The following is a 25,408-nucleotide window of genomic DNA, read 5'->3' as shown; positions in this document are numbered from 1 at the left end:
AGTTTATGAAATTCGTTGTACACAACAACTTGTCATTTTTCATTCGGATAACTGAATCTGAGGTGAAACTAAACCGTTTCAGCTAGAATTGTTGTGAAAGAGTTGTGAGAGTTCACAGAGTGGATGAATACGACTGAGAATAAATGAACTCATCCCTACCTTGACCCGATATTTTTCTCTACTGAATTTACTTGGTTTAGGTTGGGATGATCTTGCCACGTTACATAGCTGACTGGCTGTGGAAGGTCATGGTGCTCCATACTCGGTCGATCGGTTGCTGCCACGATTCGACGTGGGTGCTTTGTTCACTCAGTCAATCGGTCGACGTGTGAGTTGATGGTTCAAGTCGTAGGCTGAACGCTCGATTTTCACTTGCTATCGTCCAACTCGTGTTAGGAATCACACGTTAAAAGGTAAGACCTCGTTAGTCCTTAGCTCGCATAAGTTTCAACTTCTGAGGGTTGTCGTTCGTGAGGGTTCGAAAGCTGGTTAACGGAAAAACATACTTAAAACATATTTAAACTCCATAGATGACTCGGGAAGTGATTAATATTCTTTACCCAGAACACGAGGCTAATGACCAAGCAGTAGATGCCGTTGGTACCGAAGAAAAAAAAGTTGATGAACTAATGAGTTATACAATGATTTATAGGACAAAACACAAGCACTACAGGAAAATCCTTAAGGCGTTCTCAGAGCAGTGCCTGTGCGAAAGTAGCGATTCACATTGGATTGGATTGATACAATTCCTATATAAAAATCAAGAACCGACCTTCGCCCTTGCCTCCGCTAATCAGGATCTAGGTGAGCCCAGATGCCGCGTTTTTGATCTAGATCAAGAAAGGAATAAGGAAACGATACACTTTATACTTTGATTTATAATTGTTTTTATTTTCTGTTCGAAAGTCTCCGATGTAATTTCAAGATCATTTTCATCCAGTTTCTCGTACGTTTATTAAGAGTCATGCAGAGAGATTTTCAAAAAAAATTATATTTTGACTATTATGAGTACATACATCCTCGAAGCATGTTGTTTCATTTTCAAAAATAAGGCCACTTATAATGCCATCAGAACACACCATGAACATGATACCAGACGAAAAAACCTTATTTTACCCCACCGGTATACCACTGTCCGGTATCAAAAAAAGTTTGAATATATTGGATACAAATGTTATAATTCTCTGGCAGATCACATAAAGAATGCAGCTTCCTTGATAATTTTCAAAAAACTCCTGAAAAAACACTTACTTCCCAAAAACTGCTACATCATAGAAGAATTTTTTAATTAGAAAACTTGAATTTTAAATGGAATATGTAGGCAATATGCTTTTCATGTATATGCGAATTAATGTGTATTTATGTATGTAAACTATGTAAACATGTATGTGTATTTATATTTATGTGAATATTTATAACAATTTTTTCAATCTGTATTGTATTATCTTGTTATATTACCTTTTGACATTTTTCACAATTTTCCTGTATTTTTGACAAGTTAATTGCTGAAATAAAGAAAATAAAAAAAAAGTTTATTATTACCAGAGAATCTATATATGACGTTTCAACTAGGAAGTGCTCTGAATATCAAATCATTTTTATAAACTTAAATGAAAAAAAACAAAACATTTTAAACATACAGTTTCAAAATGTTTTTCAATCTAACTTGAATATGTTTCGAAAAAACAACAAGAGTCTGTGGAAATGAAATACAAATGCAAAACGAAAACCATACACGTGAAGTAGAAAAAATTATCTATACGGAATGTATACAAGTGTTCAGAAAACTTCCCTTGATAGTATTAATCCATCAAAAGTTAAGAAGTTCTAACAGTTATGCACGTTTACCAATATTGTCTATCACGCAAAACAAATATAATGAATTCATTAATTTCTAATCGGGAATTCGGCGAATTCCAAACTACTACTAGACCTGGTAGCGAGAAACGATGAAAAATGATGAATGGGTAAATCCTCGACCATAAATATTCAGTTCGTTTTTAGGTTTCCTGATACTGACGGTTAGTTGTCTAGGTAGAATTAATAGCTGTCTTTTTTCTATAGACCGATGCCAGTATATATCGACAAATATTGCTTTATGTCTAGACGGTAGGGTATGTCACTGAAAATGCACAGAATGTGAGCAGAAATTATTGTAATATATTCTCAAAGAAAATATTTCTCGAAATTACAAGAATGATAAGTTGTGACTATAATATATTCACATGGTTCCGGTTAGTGAAATCTAGCAACTCATCAACAGTTTCTTTCCTAACAGTCATCACCATCTTATTTGAACATTACCTAACATCAACGTACTTGCAGTGGAATGGAAAATTCTTTGATCAAAAAAAAGGAGTTGTCATGGGAAGTCCACTAAATTCAGTTGCCATCTTCTACATGTGATATCTTCGTGTTTTGGAGTCACGTGAAAGAGAAATTGGCAAAATTTCTGGGATATTTGAATTCTTGGTACCCAAAAATCCAGTTCTCAATGAAGAAAGAAGAGATGTATTAGTGAAAGGACGAGAGTGGCAGACTGAAGACTCTAGTAGAGAAGGCAAGACCTATCTGCCAACCGTAAGGGCTATACAAGAGGAAATGTGTCATTTTCTTCAGTGAATCTGTAACAATCAGGGATTTTGGGATGTTTTTTCCCCCATGTACTTTAATGCTCTCCAAATAGTGTATAATTCACCTGTGAGTATTGTGTTTTCTTTCGATAATTTGAATGAACAGCTGAAATCAGAGCTGGTGAAAGCTGCCCCTACTCCATCTTCCATTTTAGATGCATCAGTGTATAATGGAAATGAGTCTTCGTATTGCTCCAGAAGTTGGTTGACTGCTACATTGAACATCCTGAGATTTGTATTTTTTTTGTCGAATTGTAGCAGTCCATATTCAATGTTGGCTCGGGGGATTATCCAGACTCGAAAGATACTGGTTATATCTTTGGTGAGAAGGAGGGTCTGCTCTGATTTTTTTGCAAAAATATTTTTAAATATCTGTGCTATTACATTGTGGTGTACCGGATTTTCTGGATTGGATATGATGGATGCTGCGTAGATGAGGGTCATAAGCTTCCTTCTGTTGGCTAATGATGGTTCACCTGCTTCACAGTATAAGCTTTCCGTTGGACTTGTACAAAAAGCTCCGAGGATAATTCTGATGGCGTTGTTGTGGATGGTATCCAGTTGTTTTAATATGGATTTTTTGGCAGATTTGTATACTATTGCCCCATAGTCCAATTTAGACCTGATCAGTGATTTATAGATTAACATTAACATCGATGAGTTTGAACCCCAGGTTCGAGAGGCAACTGAGGTAAGAGGTTGAGTCCATTTTGACAAGTCATTTTTAAATATTGGACGTGGAGTTTCAAGTTCAATTTTTGATCAAATATCAGTCCTAAGATTTTGATGTACTCAACGTATTCAATATTCTGTTCGATGATTGTGTTTCAGGGTAACGGATATAACGAGTTCGAAATCAACCGAGCCCTTACGACCCATACAGAAACATTCTACGATTATATTGAAGCGGACGGCCGATAGAAAAACTTTTCTGTCCTACACAAGCGGTATAATGGGCCAAAATGAAAGGATCCTCAGAAAACATGGAGTTGAGGCCATTTTCAAGCCCACAAGGACGATAGAGAATGGTCTCATGTCAGCTAAGTACCTCAGGGATCCATTGAGTTTCCCAGGAGTATACCGAATACCGTATAGTTATGGTTCGTTCTACATTGGAACCACGAAAAAAGCGTTGAAACACGCTGGACTGAGCATGAAGCAAGTTGTTGCTATGGCAAAACAGATAAATCGGCAATTGTAGAACACACTTCTCTGAGAGCAGCCATACCATAAACATAAAAATAACTTCAACCGTAAGGAAGATATCTTAAACATCAACAAGAAATGAGTAGCAATCATATATATAAAAATGGATGTTTGTTGGTTGGTTGGTAAGTGATAAACTTCTACATCGCTCAACCGATCGTGATACTTGACATGTATAAGTAATTTTTCATGAAGAAGATTTTCAGGCTATCAATTTTTCTGTAACTCGCCACGAGATGGCGCTGCAGAACAATTTTTTTGAAAGCACTGTTCTATAACGCTGCGCACGCCTAAGTTCGTTGATTCTGATTCTGTCAAAACATTGGAACATCAGCGATACAGCCACATAGTACTAGTACTTCATAACAAAAAAATGCTCCTAATAAATGAAGAAGGGTCTGACCAATTGGGTGGAGAATTTTGCCGTACGAATCACAGTAGCAGACGAAACGTCAGATATAAAAACCGGAAACCTCCGGTCGTGAAAGCCTACACACCATGAGAGATTATTCTTAGGAGTCTGAGTTTTTGACCGGTGTAAAGAATTCCAGCGCAGAATATTCGAGGACATAAACACTCCAGAATGTTGCGAATATATCTGAAGGAATTTTCGGTTTCCAAAAGTAGTAGTGCTAGTTTTCATTTTTTATATATTGATGAAAAAGTGGAAGATTGAAAAAGTTAATTTCTAAGTAAAATCTCTCAAAAATATCCCATTTTTAGAGTGGACCAAATTGAGCACTTTCGAAGGAAACTCCTGTATTCAAACTAGATAGATGAAAACTAATGGCTGTGTCTGAGGGTAAAATTTATGGCAATCTTTATGGTAAAAACCGTATATCGAAAATGTGCATTTTCGAAAAGTTTCCGTAACTTTTTTCCTGTAAAAAAATTCCTATTTCTATGAAAACATTTTCAAATCATTTTTATACTTATAATTCATTGGTGTGGAAAACTCATTTTTCGAAATGAGATAGCAATAGTTTTTATTGGATTTTTATTCCTTGAATTTGGACAGACGAATCTTGTGTGAGCAATTTCTGTCTTTTCAACCGCAGAAATTCTTATATTTGGGCACAACAATGTCCTCATTCTATTGTAGAGCAGAGAAGTCAAGGAAGATTTGAACTTAGTATGTGGGCAGGTGTTTTCAGGGTTAGAATTATCGGACCGTTCATTTATAATGGCATTCTCACATCTCAGAGGTATTTAGAAATTTCAAGACAAAATATTGAACCCTTTGTTGATGAATTGTCACTAACGGAGTTCAGAAAAATATATTTTCAACAAGACTCACAACACTGTAATTGTCACCAATTTTTTGGCTGCAAATTTTGGTAATAATTGGATATCCAATCAAGGACCCAATCGTTGGCCGGCCAGGTCGTCGGACCTAACGCCTATGGACTTTAACCTCTGAGAAACATTGAAAGATCACTGCCGCTTTCAATTCCAGATACGAATTGGAAGCGGCAGTGATGCCAAGTTTTGCTTCTCTCACTCTCATTAAAGTAAACAATTCGGCAAAAATCGTTCAGAAAAGGTGTCGCCTGTATGTAGGAGAAGCTGGTAGACATTCCGAACACCTTCTCTAAAGAAATATATTTCATTGTTTGTTCTTTTTTATCATTATTATTATTATTATTACTGAAGTTTCATTTATTAGTGGTAAATTTAGTATAAATTGTTAGCAGTTTTATTGAAACTTTGCGTTTAAATTACTAATGTGAAAAGCTTTCTCAACATTTGATAGCTACTACTGAACAATTTCTTTCTGTTTGTTTGAAGGTGATTGACAATGTTTCATGTTTAATTTCACCAGTTCGGACTTCCATTGTCTACTATATAAAATGATTCGAAATCCCTGAGACAACTAAAAAAGAAGAATTAAAAATGAATAGCTGAAAATAACAATTATATTAAGCAAAATAAACCTGAAATGAAATAATTGTGAAATAAAATACAAGTAAAAATAGAACAATTGAAAAAATAAAAAAATAAAGAAATGAAAAAAGAAAATAAAATAAAAAGTGGAGAGATTCCAAGTCACGTTAGTTCACGACGTTTCGATTGTTAGTATCTACAATCGTCTTCGGGTGATGACTGGACTGATTCCTTCGAGAGATGACTATTCATAGGTCGTTCGAGTACTTTCACTTAGCCCCGCTTTCCATTTTCCGCTTCACTGGTTCCGTGGGAGATGACCTTTGTCATCCGAACTGGTGAAATTCATCATGAAACATTGTCAATCACCTTCAAACAAACGTTGAATACCCGTTACGTATCCGGAACCAGCGACTTATTCCGAGGATATGAGAAGACTATGGTCAAGCTTACAAAGGAAGAAACTCACCTCAGTTTTCTGTGCAGAGCGAGAGACAACAACATCATCCCCAAAGGTTTTCTGCTGAAATCGCCAATCCCAGGAGAGAGTGCTAAACGCATATTGGAACGCGCCAGGCGAGCACTGATACGGTCTCAAATCAATTATCACCGTTGGAAGAGGTCAACTTTGTTGCAGGATGCCACGAAACGATTTGAAGAAATAAGAAGAGAGTCATTGGAAGATGATCATGGACCAATCTTTGCCAAGATTGAAAGCACGTGCTTGAAGATCCGTCAAAACATGGAGAATACCCACAACAGAAAGTGGGGGAAGTTAGTGTGGAGACAATGCCCAAATACAGACCGAAAACAGGACAACTATGAAGCCGCCAACGTCATCAACATGAGTTCCCGCCCGCTCACGGAAATAGAGGAATTCTTGTTGAGGAAAGGCCTAAATTTTGCCATTACGCCAACATCTGTGCCCACTTTGGAGATAATTACTGCAGTAGAATTCACAAGTTCCCTTATTGACCAGACCGAGGCAGGAGAGTTCAGATGGAAAATTAGAGAACAGCTGGATCGAGAACCAGTAACATCAGCAATGAAGAACGTAGAGCTCTGAACGGCCTACATACAAACAACACTCATACGGGACAGTATCTGAAACACGAATCCAACCACCATCAATCGACTAAAAGAGGAATCATCAAGACTCTATTAGACCGTACTTTTGGGCTCTGTAATACGAAGGAAGGTCTCGAAAAGGAACTAATAGACATCATCAAAAATGATCTTCAACGAAATGGCTACTCCAAAGCGATGTTAGAAAAGACTGACTAAAAGACAGTAGGAGCCTCGCAAGGAAGAGAAGCCGTCACAACCAGTGCTTGCACTTCCCTACATTAGAGGATTATCGGAGAGGATAAGAAGAATTGGTTCCAAGTACAACATCAGAACCTGCTTCAGATCCGGTAACACTATCCGTAGCAGCCTCACAAAAACCAGGCCACCAAACGCGGACTGCGATTCCAAGAATTGCACTTACCGGATACCCTGTGAGTGCGGAAAATCCTATATTGGTGAAACTTAGAGGCCATTGAATGTTCGCATTGCCGAGCACAAGAAACATACACAGCGCGGGGAAACCAGCAAATCAGGAATAGCAGACCATGTTTGGACCCATCAACACAACATCGAGTGGTCCCAAGCTGAGATCTTGCACAGAGAGGAACATTGGTTTAGGAGAAAATTCAAGGAAGCCGCATACATGTTGTCCAACAACGTATTCAGCCAAGCCAGCGTAGAAATACGCAATATATGGAAACCCATCATCAAGCGAAAAATGACCAACTCCCGCCAAAGGTCATCTCCCACGGAACCAGTGAAGCGGAAAATGGAAAGCGGGAATAAGTGAAAGTACTCGAACGACCTATAAATAGTCATATCTTGGAGGAATCAGTCCAGTCATCACCCGAAGACGATTGTAGATATTAACAATTGAAACGTCGTGAACTAACGTGACTTGGAATCTCCCCACTTTTTATTTCATTTCCTTTTTTTTATTTCTTTATTTTTTCATTTATTCAATTGTTCTATTTTTACTTGTATTTTATTTCACTATTATTTCATTTCAGGTTTATTTTGCTTAATATAATTGTTATTTTTAGCTATTCATTTTTAATTCTTCTTTTTAGTTGTTTCAGGGATTTCAAATCATTATATATAGTAGACAATGGAAGTCCGAACTGGTGAAATTTCTTTCTGTTTTATCGTCGCGTCGTCTAAAACCTACTTGATTCAAAGTCTACATGGAATAATCTAAAAGCTCTGTATTTCAAAGATGACTTTAGCAAAACATTAAGTGTGCTACATTTTCAGTAAGGAAATTTTGAGCTCTATTGTAATATGCAGGAATATATAGGGTGTCCCATTAAAAATAGTTATTCATCAATAACTATTGATATATCATTTGAAAAAATAGTTTTTCTACACCACTGCGTTCTACGAAAAAAAAACTGAAAATTTTTTCAGTGAAACAAGACATTTTTTACAAGAAAAACGTTACAGCAGCTTTTCAAAAACGCACATTTTCGAAAAACATGATGTAACTTAGAAACGATTATGGATATGCGGTTTTCACCGCATATCCATATATCCATATATATCCATAAAATTTCACTCCCAGACACATCCATCAGTTTTTATCTATCTAGTTTGGGAACAGAAGTTTCTTTCCTTTGAAAGTGTCCAATTTGGTCCGCTCTGTACGAAAGAGCTCATTCATATTCATTATTTCGATACTTAAAAAATATACTTTAAGCAGGATCGTTTCAACCACGTCTCAAAGTAAATTTTTCTGTCGGAATGACTTCCTCCCAAAAAAGATCCATTTTTCAAAATATACTAACATTTTGTATTCGCCTGTCATTCAATGAAACTTTTCCTGTTAAAATTTGATGAACGCTTCTCGCACATCCACACACCATAAACGAAGGAACAATGAGGGAGGCTTCCAGCGAAACGAACCAGATACATTATGTAACAGTAATTGGTGCCTAAATTATGTTCGCCAACCCACATGTCTATATTTTATAATAACAGAACACCGCCGATCGTTAGCCGGTATGGCATTCATTATTCAGGGCCTACTTGCTTGAATGTTTATTGCGGTCCTGGGCACTAACTTCTCTCTTATGTTTTGCAAATCGCCTTTGTTCTGAATGTGTTTGCCGGAACGCACCTGATATTTCAATATATCAGCCAACTGAATTTTTCCGGTATGATAAATGGCCAACGTTCACAATAAAAAGGAAAGCCGAAAGCAGTCTGGAAGTTTTTAGTATTTCAAGTGTATGTGTTGAGAATAACATAAGGTTTGGAACATTTTAATGAACTGTGACTCAGAAAACCTTAATGTTTGTAACGATTTTTCTGTACAGAGTACTGAATTATGAATATTACGAAAAATGAGAATTACCACTTTTATTTATACTCATTTCATTTCATCTACTAATATTACTGTAGTTTCGTCCTGTACGGACATATTGAAACTAATACAGAACACTAAAAATAATTAATTGATAATATCAGTGAGTAAACTAGATCGATTTGATTATGTAGCACGTTACATCCGCAATGCTCATGCTTATGAATTGCACTATGCAAACAAGAGTTGGAAACTGAATTATTTCCAATCCTTGAAAATTCATAAGCATAAAATTGTGGATGTCCCCTGCTGAATGATCAAATCGATCTAGTTTACCCACCGATTTTCAAACATCTTCAGTTTTATGTTTGGTATAGTTCAACTGCGGTTTCGTGCCAGAAACACGTGTCTACGGTTTGCCCACTTTCATATGAGTGCTTGTCCAAAGAATTCCTCTTCATTGATAATACCATATCCACTCAATATCCCATCTTTCATGTTTGATTTATCTTGGACCCGGATGTCACGCAGGTTGCACCCGTGACGAAGTTGGGAGTTGGTCCTTGTAATCACGAGGTCTTCCAACGATGACACGAAACCGCAGTTGGCTCCCTGATGGTGAATCCGCTTGTTTTGTTATATATATATATATATATATATATATATATATATATATATATATATATATATATATATATATATATATTGTTATGAAAAGACTCGAAATACAACAGTGTATGGTAATTTTAAAAAACATCACGAAGGAATTCAGATACAAAAATACAGCAAGGACACCCTGTACATATATTGAAACCCACAGCTTTGAACGGAAACAAGCAGATAAGAGTGGAAATTCAAATATCAACATTCTTACATTGAAATGCATCAAAATACGAAAAACTGATAACCGATATAGGTTAGAAAGAAATGTCAGATAAAATTAAATTAACATCTGTGATGAAAAAACGAAAAAGGCATGATAAACTGATTGTTATTATTTAGGAATGATGTGAAATTCAAAATTTATTATTGTGAATCACTTCCTCAGAAACTGACATGAAGTGATGCTTTTGAAAAATATTTATATTTACATAAAAGTGAGGTTAACTATGTTTGTACGAAACTATAAAATGAAAATGTATCTAAATTTAAGAGCCAATGTTAAATTAGTAGAATAGAAAATTTTCCTGAAAAAGAATTTGAAAATTTGTATATGTGAAAATTGATAAATGGTAACTAGGGGAACGAGATAGATTTTCAATTTTTTTATCAACAACGAGATTCTTCTTGAGGCAACGAAAGAGACGCCATGCTAAATTTTTCTCTCCGTAAAATTTGAATTATATAGTATATGAATTAAGAATTAAATAGAATAGTAGTGAATACTGATTAGTAATAATAAATTCAGTGAAAGAACCTACCTGTCCAGCCAAGTCGAGTAAGAAATCTATGAGTTCCAGCTTCACAGAAATATCACACCACACACACACACCAAGGTTGGAGAAAAGTAAGGTATTTACTTAAACCATTTATAAACAATATATGCATATATTAATGAAAAGACCTACGAACTGAATAAGACAATAAAAAGTACTTGAAATCAGAACCAGAAATTGGACACTGCCGAATTACAGTGACCTGCAATTCATAAACTGACAATTACCACATCTGTTCGGTGTTTTCACATTGAATAGTTCGTTGTTCGTTGTAGATTTAGGACATTCTTAGATTTAAGGAATTTTCTAATTTGGCAATTGATATATATATATATATATATATATATATATATATATATATATATATATATATATATATATATATATATATATAATTTTTGAATTCAACATATTTTTACTCTGATAATTAAAACTGTTATACATTTTCTAATATCAATTGTGTCTTTTTCAAAATTTATTCACAGGAAAATCTACAAGAAAAGTCAAGTTTAGGTAAGAATCCAAACATCCTATTTGCATCGGTAGTCATATTCCTTATATGTGTTGTAAATGTTAATTTAAAGTCGTATGTTATACCAAGATCTTTTATCTCGTGTATGCAGTTGATTGTAGTATTGTTGATTGAATAATCGTAAATTAAAGTTTGCTTTCTTGTTGTAAATGATATTATTTTACATTTGGATACGTTTAGTTGTAGACGATTATCACTAAACCAAAGTTTGATTACATCTGATTCATGTTGTATACGTTGGCAATCTGTAACGTCGTCAATTTTATAATATAGTTTTAGGTCGTCTGCAAGTAGTAGGTTCAGAATATTCAAAGAGGTTGCCAAATTAATAATAAAAATAAAAGAGGTCCAATATTAGCACCTCGTGGTACCCCAAATGTAACTACGTACTGAGCAAAGATTCATATTCGACGAATTGTTTTTTGTCAACGAGATATGATTCAATTAAAGTAAGCAGTGTCTCAGGTACGTACAGAGTTATTGATTTAAACATGCAAGATTTGTCACACAAGATCTTTGTTGTACGAAACCATGCTGAGTAGGAGGAATAACTTTTTGAATATGGGAGTACATAACATTTTGCACACATATCTCGAATAGTTTAGAAAAGTTACATTAAATTAATGTTGACCTGTAGTTTGTGATATCGCTAGAGTCGCCTATTTTCAATATCGGACAAATTCGAGCCGTTTTCCATTGCTCAGTGAACGCACAAGTTGTTAAAATTAAGTTGAATATGCCTATTAAGGTGGGTACTGACCGGCGTTACGGGCGTAATGTAACGTGTTACATCGTGAGCATTCGTGCAGTCAGTACGTCGTGTTACGGGGAAACCAGCGAGCAACGAGCCGCTCGTTGCTCGCTTTGAGTGCTCCACCCGGCTGTCGGTTTTTTGGCGAATCCTTTGAGTGCTACGCGGTTCGGTCAGTACCCTCTTGCAAGTCGTCCCGAGCGCACGCGTGTCGCGAGTAATCACACGTCGTTCTTCTCGTATTTATTTCTTAAAACATGGAGTGGCACAAAGAAAAAACTCTGTGTTTTATAGAAAAATACAGAGAAGAGGAAGTGTTGTAGAACCCAGCTCATCCAGAGCATTATAACAAACACAAGAAAGAAGACGCTTGGAATAGATTGGCTTCGTTATTCGATAGCGACAGAGAAACATGTAAAAAGAAAATGACAAGTTTACTGGCATCATTGAGGAGGGAAAAACAAAAAACTGAACAATCAACTAGTACAGAAAAAGGTACGTAATTATTTATTAAGTTCTTAAGTACATAGGCCCACAAGTAACAGATACAATTTGGTTTTTATTTATTTTTTTTACAATTATTTTTCTACCATAGATTACGATATTCACGAAATATACTAGTTTGGGTCGACGTTTGTTAATTTCAACTTCAATTTCAGGTGCAGATGAAGTATACCATAGTACTTGGTTTGCATACAAAGCTATGATATTTCTACTGGATAGAAATACACCTCGTGCTACAACAGATACGGTAGGTCCATTTTGAGCATAATTGTCCTGCCAGCTTACAGACCCCTACCTGAATGCAGTATTCAGCAACTTCATTACGAATATGGTGAGCAGATCTGGTAGCCCTTCGCGGTCTTATTTGCAAGGGTAACATACTAGTCATGTCATTGTTACCGTCTCTCCACTGTCCTAATCTGACCTGGCCGTTCGATTCTTCGTCAAAGCTACCTTCAGGGGTATATACCTGAGAATTATTACCTTTTCTTAAAAAATTGTGAAGGCATGTTATTGCTGTTACGACAGATGTCGCGGTGTTCGGTTCTAACAACATAGGTTTCCGCAAAACTCTAAACACTGCAGACAATATGCCGAACACATTTTCCACCACTCTACGAGCTCTGCAAAGTCGGTAGTTATATATTCTTTCCTTTGAACCACGTTCATGATATTTTCGGAAAGAGCAAAAGCTTCATCGCCAACAAAGTAAAACGGAATTTCTTGCTGTTCTTGCTGGCAACGCAGTGGGTTGAGGGAAGTTTAGTGTATAATTTTTTAGTTTTTCGTTTAATTCACAGTTGTTAAAAACTCCTCCATCCGATATTCTTCCTTGGCATCCAATGTTTACATACAAAAAGTTATATTTCGCGTCAACAACTGCCAGTAATACGATGCTGAAGAAACCCTTGTAGTTATAAAATTCACTTCCACTGTTGATCGGTGACTGCAGTAAAATATGTTAACCGTCGATTGCGCCTAAGCAATGTGAAAAATTCCACAAAGTATCATAGTCATTTGCTACAACCAGCCATTGCTCCGGTGTTTCTGGCATCTGAAATAATGATTTATATTTATTTTCAGCTACGTGAACGTGAAGGTGCTTCAGAACAACCGCCTGATGATTACCCTCCGCCTGCCAATAAAAGCGACAATGAATGCCCTCCGCCTGCCATTATCAGCGACAATGATTGCCCTCCGCCTTCAAAAAACAGGAAGAAAGCAGTCGCCCCAAGCCCGAAAGAGATAATGGCATCTACTTTCAATATTTTAAAAAAGAAAACCGAGCAAACGGAGTCACCTTCGCACAAACTTGACGAATGTGAAGCCTATGGTATTTTTTTGGCAAATAAATTAAGATCTTATTCAAAGACAACAAAAATACATGTGCAACATTACATATCAAATATATTGTTTAGTGCTGAACGCGGAGAATATGACTATGTTGGCATGAATACTAACAATTATTATTGACAAGGATACTCTACACAACCAATTTCAAGGGCCTCACCGATGTCACAGCAAAACCCTGAAACACCTGCATCAAATACGTCCCATCAAAATGACTGTGGGTCCCCAGCTATGAGTGAACAATTTCTATCAGAATTTGGTGATTTAATGAATTAAATAATTTGATATGTACTGACTACTTTTTCTGATTTAATTAAAACAGTACATACCTTTACATATCCTTTTAATGCTCCAATAAGGGCTTCGCTGACCTCTTTTACTATAAATCCTACTCGTTGCTTTGATATCTTGAAAAGATATTGCATACTAGTATAGGAATCTCCTGTTGCATAAAAACGAAGTGCTAGTGCTAATCGTTCCGTGACACTGATTGCTTTTCTATAATTGGTATCCTTTTTATGTACACTTGGTCCAATTAACGTCACGAGTTCTTCAAAATCGATCGGAGACATGCGTACAAAGTTTTTATACTGTCCAGTAATCATTTGGTTTTTTAAAATTGCTATCAATGACAAACCACCACATACGCCTCTGTTTTTAAATAAGTTTGATGTCCAGTAACGTTTTTTCTTCTTCTTAATTTGGATGTAACAATAATTAAGTAGAATCAAAGATACCAACGCGTCCTCGCTGTCGGCCATCTTGAGTGAACTATCGACGACAGCGGAGCACAGAGTTTTGACGAGGATGTTACGCCGATTTTCAAAACCCAGCGTACCATGCTCGATGCGTACCCGCTCAATGCGAATGTTACATTACACCTCGTAACGCCGGTCAGTACCCACCTTTAGAGGTATAAAGAGAACGTCGATACAGTCCTTCATCACAAGACTAGGAACATTTTCAACGACTGCGGTGAGTTTTTTTTTTAAGCAATAACAATATCGATTTTAGAGAAGGCAGGGATGTTTAATGAATCTAAATCAGAATCATGAGAATTTTCACGAAGCATATTCTCGCCGAAATCAAATTTACACCTCTGAAATACTTCGCGAATCCGTTGACAATTTCCCCAGGCTTGTCAAATACTTCATCAAGTTTCATTATACCCGATATACGTGAATGTATGAATGATCAGAAAGTCGAACTGTCAGATAAAACACTATTGCCAGCTATGTTTGTAAATTGACTATATATGCTGCTTTTATTTTAGTTTTGACAGTTTCTCTAAGATCTGAAAATTGATTTTGATAAAATTCTGTTTTATATTTCTTATATGCTAATTCATTTTTCTTTATATGACTGAAAACATCGGTGTCGAACCATGGGGGAAATTTACGCGTTTTTACTGTTCTCAGTGGAACTGTTTGAAGGAAGATGATGTGTAATTTTTGATATAATAAATCACATGCCGAGTCGATGTTAGTACATTCAGAAACGTCACATGATTCGGTTGTTCTGATCAGTTCATATATAGCTGGAACGTACGCATTGCGAAAATTAAATTGCTCAATAGCATCTGTTGTATTATTAGCAAAGTCCAAAATATGAGGAGTACGACAGTTCAACAAAATAAAAAGTGCAGGATGATGCATGTCTATGTTAACAAAAGGTTGATCACATTTCGAGACGATACAATCATCACAATTGGTTATAACTAGATCCAGTTTTTATTAATATTCGTTATCGAGTTGTACTGTTGAGATTCAGTTGCTTGCATGAAGTTGAAGATATACTGAAATTTAGTATTATTGAAGTCTATATCATATTTAGGGATATTGAAGTCACCAACTAATGGAAATGATGATTCCGTCAGTCCATACTTTCAATTATAAACAAAATTTTTCTCACTGAGAGTCAGTTATTAAACTGGCATACACGAGTCAAGTGGCATGTTCACTAACCGTTTCAATAATGAACAATGCTCTGGAAATTATCGTTCACAGTCAATTACTATCATGCTCCGTATATCTCTTGTTATTGTCAATTTGCGCCTCTCCTACAGTACTGCATACTTCATCGGTTCTGTATGCGCATTCACCGCAAAGAACATTAATTATGAACTATAGTCAACGTAAATTATGAAGTTGTTACGTTTTCTTCTCGAACTACTTGCAATTTGTATTCGAGTGTAACGATGTTCCCTGTGGAAATAACAAAGCTTATATTAACCGTGTGCCGTAAGCACGGTGCACTGAGAAAGTTATTCACTGCATACAGGATTGTACCGACATCATTTTACTCCTAGGGGAAGTTTAAACTTCAGTGAAAGTAAAAGAATTTCAGAATCTGGGAGTTCTGAGTTTCAGAGAAAAGGGAATTTACGAAGGATAAGTTATGGATTTATTGAGGTGGAACCAAATTGTTGGTATATCGTGAGAGCAATGAATTGAAAAAGTATTCTTCATTCTATCATTCGTTTCATGATATTCCTTGAATGTTACAATTCTTCAATGAGTAATATAGAATATCTAGAGATTATTGCTCGATATTTATCGTATGCAGGAAAATAATCTTATATGAAAGTTTTTCGGTACCGGTTCCAGTCGTGATAGCAAAACATATATTTTTTGTAAGAAACAACAATTTTATTTTTCGTTTCCATTTGAGGTTTCCGGGATTTTTTTGGTTGAATCACCTTTATCTTTCCATTACCTATACAGTGCATTTCTTTAATGTCCCCCTCTCTTTTATTTTTTGAACGGGTCAACTCAAAAAATTTAAATTTGGGATAATGAAATTATTGCACGAATACTTTATTTTGAAGTGGAATCAACAGATGAAACTTTCAAGATGTGGACTGGGCTCCATCTGGAAAAAAAAAATTAAATGAAAAGGGGAGTCTCGTGATACATCTTTTCGAAACTCGTGACAAATGCTTCACAACCCTAGAATATAATGTCAAAATTTTGAACTACTACAAAATGGCGGAACCTTTAATGATTGTCTGAATACATTGACATTCAACTACATAATATGAGGTAATAAGCTTGAGGTCAGTTCAGAAGATGCTCGAAATGATTGAATTGAACTTCTTGACATAGGGACAGCCTATCCGATAATTCATGCCGAACATTTTCGAACACAGTAACGTCAATATCTCTACCAATATTTATTATCTTCTGTCATATATCAAATATTGAAGCAGGTTGAGTTTCGTACATCTTTTGATTCAAACAGCCCCATAAAAAAGTCTAAAGGTGTCAAATTTGGTGAGCGGGGTGGCCATTCTGTAGAACCTCAACGGCCAATCCAACGACCGGAAAAAGTAGTATCCAAATAGTTTCTTACTTGTCTGGAGTAATGTGGTGGTGCTCCATCTTGTTGGAATACAATATCCATATCGAATTCATAGCAATTTTGTCTGTGAACATTTCCTCCACACAGTAGAAGGAAACACCTCACAAACATTCGCGACGGAATAAGTAGACTGTTCAGGATTTTCTACCATCCCACCAATTATTTGCACTTGCTGTTCTTCCGGAATGGATGGATGACCTGGGCGCTTTTTGTTATGTACACTACCTATAGTTGTGAATTTGTTTACAAATTCCCTCAAATATTTTCTACAGATAGGACGATTCGGAAAACGTTCATTAAAATTCTGCCGGTCTCGTGAAAGTTACGCGTTGCGTTGCGTAAATAAACATCGCTTCAATTTTTTCTTCCAATGGACGAGAATTGACAATTTTAGAGATTGTTGACGTGGTACCTTTCTACTAGTGAAACCGAAAACTATTCTAACTGAATAATGATGCTCATTATCGTTCTGACATTTTTTTTCGTTTGTATTATGCGCTTTCGATTCTCATGGCGCTTCAATAATTCGTAGTTTTCATCCCGTTCAACCTCATTCTCACAACTATCCAGCTGTTTTTTTTTTTACAAATTTCCAGTCATCGATTCCAGTTTTCTAGCGGTATATTTTTCCTTTTTCTCCAGTGTATCTTCTAGTGTTTTCAAATTGTTACGTGAACATCAATTTCATTTCCAACTAGAACGACTTCATCCCAGTTTCCAGATGTTATGTTTGGGCGAATCATTCGCTACATCACTTATCGCTTGAACTTGGACCGCGAGATTCTGTGTTGGAATTGTACAGAGGCGCGCCAGCTTGAATTAATCAGATTTCTGAATAAACGCTAGCGTGTTGACATGAGAGAAACTTGAATTTTGATATGGTTAGATAACTCCGATTATTCTAGTGTGATGAACTGAAATTACATACTTTACATGCTTCTTCACTTCACCTGTGTACTATTCTGTGAATAGAAATAATTTTGTTCAGTATAAACACTTTCACGAATGCCTCGTTTAACTTGCTGAATATTTCGATTTATACTTTGGATGACACTTCTAAGAAAGCAATAATGAGTTGGTGGATAAGAAAGGTTTCAGCTTTCTACTTTTATATCTCTATACAAAAATGATGTGGAAATCTTAGAAAGAAAGAAATAAATTGGTTTCAAAATGAACTTTTCACAAAAATATGTAGATCATGCAAAGAAGTAACTTTCTGACACAAACTGGAAGAATAAGCCCTCTGAAAACAAACAAACAACTACTTTTATATGAATATTGAACCATACAAAAAACACTTTTTCTACATTCAGTTTGTACTCAAAACATTCGTTATGGAATTGAATCAGATATCACTGATAGGATTCCTACACAATATAATATACGAAATACGTGAAATTTCACTTATATAGAACACTGCCATCCTCAATGGCGGACATACGATGTTTCGGAATACGACACTTGCCTTATTGCCTCTTCAGCACCAATCTGGATAACATTATGAGAAGAAGCACTCAATTCATTAATAAAATCGCGATTTGATGTCACGAATGGGTGAAATCTACTCATGTCATCGATGACAGTACGTAATGACGTTTATTCGCTTATTTGATTCAATTCAGGATTCAGGATCAGATGAGTAAAAAAAATTGATCATCAGAAATTCCCGAGCGCGTCAGATTAAGGGAGGGTGAGTTAATTACCTGTTGAAAAGTGTATATTCCAGTAATCTGACAATTTGAGAGTGACGTAAAGAAAGGAGAGGGCAGCAAAGTTGTAAAAAATAACGTCATCTCGACCTTCTCGAGCGTAGCTGATTTTTTTCTGAATTGAAGGAAAATAACGAAAAATATATAATCTGACGATTTCCGCAAGCCGAAATAACAAAAATTCGTCGATAAAGTTTAATGCGTGCAGCTGTGTGATACCTATATTTCCCTCTCCGAGTTTCTATTCCTCTATTCTCTTTTCACTTTTTCTCTATCTATTACTCTCATGCCGTCCCCACTCTGAATTCTGTTGCCATGACGCCATCACAGCTGATCACAGAGACTCGTTCGTGATGAAGATGATGATTAGTTAATAATTAATTGATGGATGTAGCCGTTACTACGTGGTAGGAAATTATAATGAAGAAAAGAGAAATTAAACCATATGTTTTTTACCACTTTTATTTGTAACTAACGTTACTGCAGTTTGAAAATGTCCTCATAGGATGAAACTGCAGTTAGTTAGTTACAAATAAAAGTGGTAAAAAACATAGAAAGTTCCATTTCTCTAATTAATTAATTAATCAATTGATTATAGAAAATTAAATTTTTTCGAGCATGTAAAAAAATTATCTTCTTATAAATACAAGTATTCTACTCAAAAACATACAGGAGGTTTCATATCTCAATAAGGATCTAGAGGTGATTTGCAATTGGGTGAAAGTGACCAGCTTCAATTCAATTCCACAAAAACCCATTCATCGGTTTTCTAAATGAAGATGAATGTCTTCGAACCAAATATAATAATGTCAGGACCAAAAATTCTGTTTTCTGCTACGATAAGTTTGTTGAGAGTCAAAATATCTTGGCACAATCATGCCGCTAGAATTGCAAAGGCTGTTTCTCAAAAGCTTGGAATACTGTTACAAACCAGAAAACTATGCACACATTAGAAAATTTTCAGGCTTTCAGGTTACATCAGACCTTCTTTGAAGTATTGTTTTCATGTATGGAGCTCCGCCTCTAAGCATACCCTGAAGCTGCTGGATTCCATCCAGAAAAGAACCACGCGCCCGATTGGAGATACGAACATCACTTGCCACCTTGATAGTCTGGAACATTGAAGAAAGTTTGGAGATGGGTCTATCTTTTATAGATACTTGGAGGGGAGATACTCAATTGACTTGAAGATTTGATTCCACCAAGAGTGGTACATAATAGCGACGGACTGTGGCTACTTCAAATATTACTAAATATTCTATGGAATGTTCAGTGATTTCAGATTCAAGAGGAGTATATTTCATTTTGTTCTGAATCTCTTAGCACCCTTGTGAAAATTTGTTGTGTTACTTATGATAATAATAATATACACAAAACGGATGCTTACCTATATGTCGTTCATAATAAAAAAAGATGTATTTCTCTGATATTCTATCAAACGATCCATGTTTGAATTTGTCTTTATCACCTATCAATATATACTGAGTAACAATCCGATCCGAATACGCACGGGAAGCAGAACGTATATGCCTTCTTTTTTTTCTGTTAAAGTGTTACACCATGACCATGAAAGTTATCGTTTTCACCTGTAGAGCGTGCACTAGAAAGTTCTAGAACGACCAGGAACATTCAAGAGTATTCGAAACCATTAGATAACTTACCAGAACATTTCGGAATATTCTGATATGTTAATGAATGTTCGTGAATGTTCGATTCCAGATCAATGTTCAACACCAAGGATGTGTTATATGATGTAACAACTATCTATCGCCCATCTATGAACAATTTTTCCGTTTCACCTGAACGACGTACTTGTACGTACTGAACAGTACGTACTGAACAGTGTAGAAATTCGAAAGTATTGTGTAGCATTTTATCCCGGAATATTCTGGAATATCCTGAAACATCTGGAATATTTTGGAGCATCCTGGACTTTTCCAGAGCATCGCGAAACGATTCAGAGGGTTATATGATGTAGTATCATCCGATATATGAAGAAGTTTTCTATTTTTACCGAAGAAGCGGGCTTTTGAAGATTTGAGGGGTGGACATTTCGTAGTATTCCAGAACCAAAATATTTTTGATTGTTCGTGAATAGTTCAAAACGTTTGAGGACATCTTGGAAAATCTCAGGTCATATTGTAAAACATTACAGAACAGTTTCGAATGCTGTGGGATATTTTGAAACATTGAGGGCCATCCGAAGCCTTTTTGCATGGGTAGAGTTACACATTAGTAGGGGGTATATGAAAATATCCACCTCCTCTCATGTTTCGATGTTAATTCTTCAATTTCAACTACCACACAATCTCATATCACCAGCGACTATTTAATAATAATATATGTTCACAAATAAAAATTTCGATTTTGGAATAGGTGAGTATATCTCTATCTCAAGACAACATGAAACGAAAATACGATCCTGTCGTATCGGTTTGTCAGACCGCTTGACTTTATTTCCTTGTGCGATAGTTCTCATTTTCTGATAACCTTCAACACATTGATTTGAATTTCGAAATGTAAAAAGCAATCATAATGTGGATGAAATTCTTAAGACAAGTAACATATTTATTTGGTAAGGGATGATATCCTGTCTATCTAAATAGCTTTCCAATTACCACATTACCAGTTACCATCATTAAAATGAGTATAGTAAGTAAGCTGTTTTTAGAAGATCAACATATGCTATCGCGGACTTGTTTAACGAAATTAAAAAATGTTGTGAAATGTTTTGTTATTTCTCAACGGTAGTAGGCAGCGTTTTCGATGAAAATGGTTCACTGGTAGCATCACTGGTAGCCATAACTTGTCACAAATAACATCGTCATATTTCAACTTATCCGAAGAAATAATAACAAAAATGAATTAAGTATACCCACGATCCTTCATCATGAATTACCTAGTTCATTGGTGAAAACCATATGAAAAATATCTTAGGTAGTTGAGTTCTTCACGTTCAAACAGATAAGGCGCATGACTTTCACCCATAACATCCATTGGTATCAGCATCACATTTTTCCCGAAGTGCCCTTGATGCTCCCTCAATCCGTAATACCCCAAAGAGATTACTCCATCAACAAACAAATACAGGATATAATTTCAATGCAAATAAGTCTACTTCTGAACCCGCAACTCGACAAGAGAACACTCTTTGCCTCGGGCCCCCTAATTTCTCTAGACCGCGGCGAAACAGGCCCAGAGTACATGTTCTAGTACCACCAGGTCCTGAATTTGAAATAATGACCGACAATGTTACATTTTCCCCAATCAAGTGAGGACCTGCTCGGCAGTCAATCTGTGACTACCTTTGAAGTAGGCCTCTTCTGACGAGACATTATCTCTCAAGGCTACAGAGGACTTACTGCACCACCAGTTAGGAACCGATCATCTCATTTTAGCCTGAATGGCTACAGGCACCCTATAGCCATTCAGGCTAGAATGTGTAGCTCTAGAATTCTAACTTTTGCAATATTATATACATAACATCATTAAATTGATTTTGGCTGTCTTTTTTTTTCGTCAGTCCTGGTAGCATAATACATAGATTTCAGTTGATCGGTCGATATCGAGATTGTTATATGTTCAAGGTGCAGAATTCCCACCTGAATGCTCGAAGCAACCTACCCATATAAGGACATATGTCCCTCATCTATAATAAATAATAATAGTACTTACTGGTGATGCACTGTTTGGAACCTTTAGTGTATTAATGAATATCACTGGAGTTTTATGGCAACACCAAACCGTTATTTTCAATGCCTCGACACGTGTTTCGATCACCAAGTGACCATCTTCGAAAAAAAGATTGAACTGAAACTGAAAATAACGGTTCGGTGTTGAGATAAAGCTCATTAATATCAATAATAATAGTTGCTGATTGCAATCAATAAAGTTGTTCACACTGATACAAGTGGGTTAAATATGAACGAATTAACAGTCCCATCCCTCAGGGGTTTCTTTCGTTTCATAATCACATATTATGGACTCCCATGAAATTTTGCCCACACAATAACCAAAAATCAACTCGAATATAACAGTCAGCAGTCACAAGTGGGTAGAAACTTATATAAGGTGGCCTTGACAAAGGATTCAACGAATGGAAGAAGGAGCGCAACAAATGTGGGGTTGTATGGAAGTAGAAAATTCTTCAACATTTCGATTTTTTGCAGTATCATATAATTCGTTTTCAATTCATTTTCATTTGCCCATTTGAAAATTTCAGACAACTCACAATTGATTGAATCAGTCTGCGAAAAAATTATACTTTCAGATCTGGAAATGTCAATAAATCATTTATGTACAAAATGAAAGGGGGGGTACCTACGACACTGCCTTGTGGCAGACCAATATCTATGTCAATTTGATTTCCATTTATTAAGGGCCCATTGAACTGCACATTCACAACTTACATTACTTCAGAATCCTGACCGAAATTCTGGGAGTATTCCATTTTTATATGTGAAAACAAGAATTTGAATATATACAATAATATTTGAAATTTTTTTAATAGCTGTAAGCATTATGATTGACCTGAAACCTTCTATTCTTCTAGCCTTATCATTTTTTTAATGGATTTATTGTACTGATTTTCAAATTTTGATGCACATAACTATTGGATAAAGAAGAGTTTACTGAATCCAATGAAATAAATCTAATATAACATTCATCGAAAGTATCTATGCAAAAATTTTCTTTCTCATCCATCACACAAGTTCTTCTTTTGTCATTTTCCCTCTAGATTCCTACAATGTTTATTTGTGGTCTCTTTTTTCGGGTATCTTTACAGTATAACTCTCATTCATATTATTTTTAGTAACAAACCTCCATCAGTCGTTGGTCTGATATTTAATCTTTCAATATTGAGTTCTACAGAATTGAGACATTTTTGAACATCTGGTTTAATTTTTTTCAAATCTTGTTTCTGGCGAGGTTCAATGATAACACCTTCATTCTGTTTTTCACAAACTACGATATATTTTTCTCATTTATTTCAGGAATAGCAATTTACTGAATGTAAAGTCAGTATTCAAAGACGCCAATCCCAAATGAATAATTTTCATGAGCTCACTCGTAAATCCCGATATAACGAATGCTTTCCTCGCCAATGGTTTCTTCATGAACCCCACGCATCCAAGGAAACACATCAGACAAGTCCGCAGAATCTAGCGGCCTTCCCGTTTGTCCGATACCGCTCATCTCTGACCTTTCGGGAAACATCTGTTGAACGCCTCATATCAACTCCATTGTCAGAGGAGCTCGTTACTGCCGAAGCTCATTCAATTCCGGTGTGTATGGTGACGGCGCGGTTATTTATGACTAAGGCCAGGCCCAATTTTATCGACTTGAATGATATGACGCAGCCCGGGAAATCTAATAAGGGTAATTGAGTGGAAAAGTTTTGTAATAACGTTAGGAAGAGGCTTTGAGAGACGCTGGTTTTTTCATAAAACGGAGACGTATGTAAAAAGTTGTTAAAAACTTAGCAAATTTTCGGTCGCCAGTTTTTTCTATTTACACCGGAAAACTCGTTACGGTTTTGATAACTCCAAGCGCTGATATCCGCCAAGCTTTGGAATTACTTTCATTGGACGCTGAAAATTAAAAAAAAAATAGACCATGTGGTCCAATATTCTATTCATTTCAAGGCAGGTTCCAATACATTTCATTCCAGCTATATCCACACAGTGGAAAATCACCTTATGGTAATCAAAACTAAGGCTACTAGGGAAAACTATTCAAATTTGAAAATGATTTTACTATATTGCTGCCTTTTAAATCAGTTTGACAGTTGAAGGCCGTTTCTTTTATCATGTGGAAACATTGATATATTCTAATCTAAACCATAACAGATACGAAGACGATTGAAATGGGAAAAAAGGCAATTGTCATCGGGAACAATACTATGGTCGAAGAAAATTTACGAGGACTCTTGCTCTTCTCGAGTTATATGGGGAACAGAAAAAATGCTGTTTTCGTCTTATTCGAATGAAATTGTTATGTCGAAGAATATTAATAAATGGAAAGAGAAAATGTTATTGTATTCGAACTGTTTATGACAATGTAATAATAAATATTCGATAAAACTTTTCGTGTCAACATGGCCACCATCATCTTTTTTTTTTAAATATGGACCAGTATTTTTCATTACAGATATTGATAAAGCGATAAATTCACAATCCAAGGGAATATCACATTTGATATTTTTATAGTGTTTTGTTTGAAATAACCATCATCATCAGTGACAACAATCAGACAGAAAAACAATTTATTTCATCATGAACTTTTGGGAAAAATGAAACCAATACGGAAAATCAAAGTAACATGACAATCTACATCAAATGCTGAATTGACGCCCTCTTCGTTGAATGCACATATGTTGTCGGTTCAGACAATTTCTGTGGCAATTTTCTAGCATAATAGGTATAATACTAATACATGAATCTCCTATTTTTTGTTTGAGTTGGTCGATATCTGTACTTGTTGTTGAAAAAACTTTATCCTATATGTATCCCCAGATGAAAGAATTTAAAGGAGTAAGATCTGGGAATTGAGCTGGCAAATTATTTGGTCCATTGTTGTCCATTTTCTTGGAAATATTGCATCTAAATGTTCCCTTGCTATTGCTGCATTATGGGGAGGAGCGCTGTCCTGTAGAAATTATAGTATTTCATGG

General features: G+C 35.8%; 2 protein-coding genes across 3 annotated transcripts in view; both read right to left on the bottom strand.

The window, feature by feature from the left end:
• The window catches only part of mspo (M-spondin), a 593,209-nt gene that overhangs the window by 107,741 nt on the left and 460,060 nt on the right, over positions 1-25,408 (bottom strand). The window lies entirely within an intron of this gene.
• Positions 13,054-14,791, bottom strand: LOC141481499 (uncharacterized). Its single transcript, XM_074173126.1, has 2 exons — positions 13,996-14,791; positions 13,054-13,370 (listed from the first exon to the last, which is right to left on the bottom strand). Exons 1-2 carry the CDS (start codon positions 14,425-14,427, stop codon positions 13,278-13,280), a joined length of 525 nt encoding a protein of 174 aa, XP_074029227.1. The 5' UTR covers positions 14,428-14,791; the 3' UTR covers positions 13,054-13,277.

The sequence above is a fragment of the Leptinotarsa decemlineata genome, unplaced genomic scaffold, assembly GCF_025532065.1.
Source record: "Leptinotarsa decemlineata unplaced genomic scaffold, Ldec_3_MD MMD2_tig00000199_RagTag_RagTag, whole genome shotgun sequence".
Classification (NCBI taxonomy): domain Eukaryota; kingdom Metazoa; phylum Arthropoda; class Insecta; order Coleoptera; family Chrysomelidae; genus Leptinotarsa; species Leptinotarsa decemlineata.
This window is presented reverse-complemented; position numbering and strand designations above follow the sequence as displayed.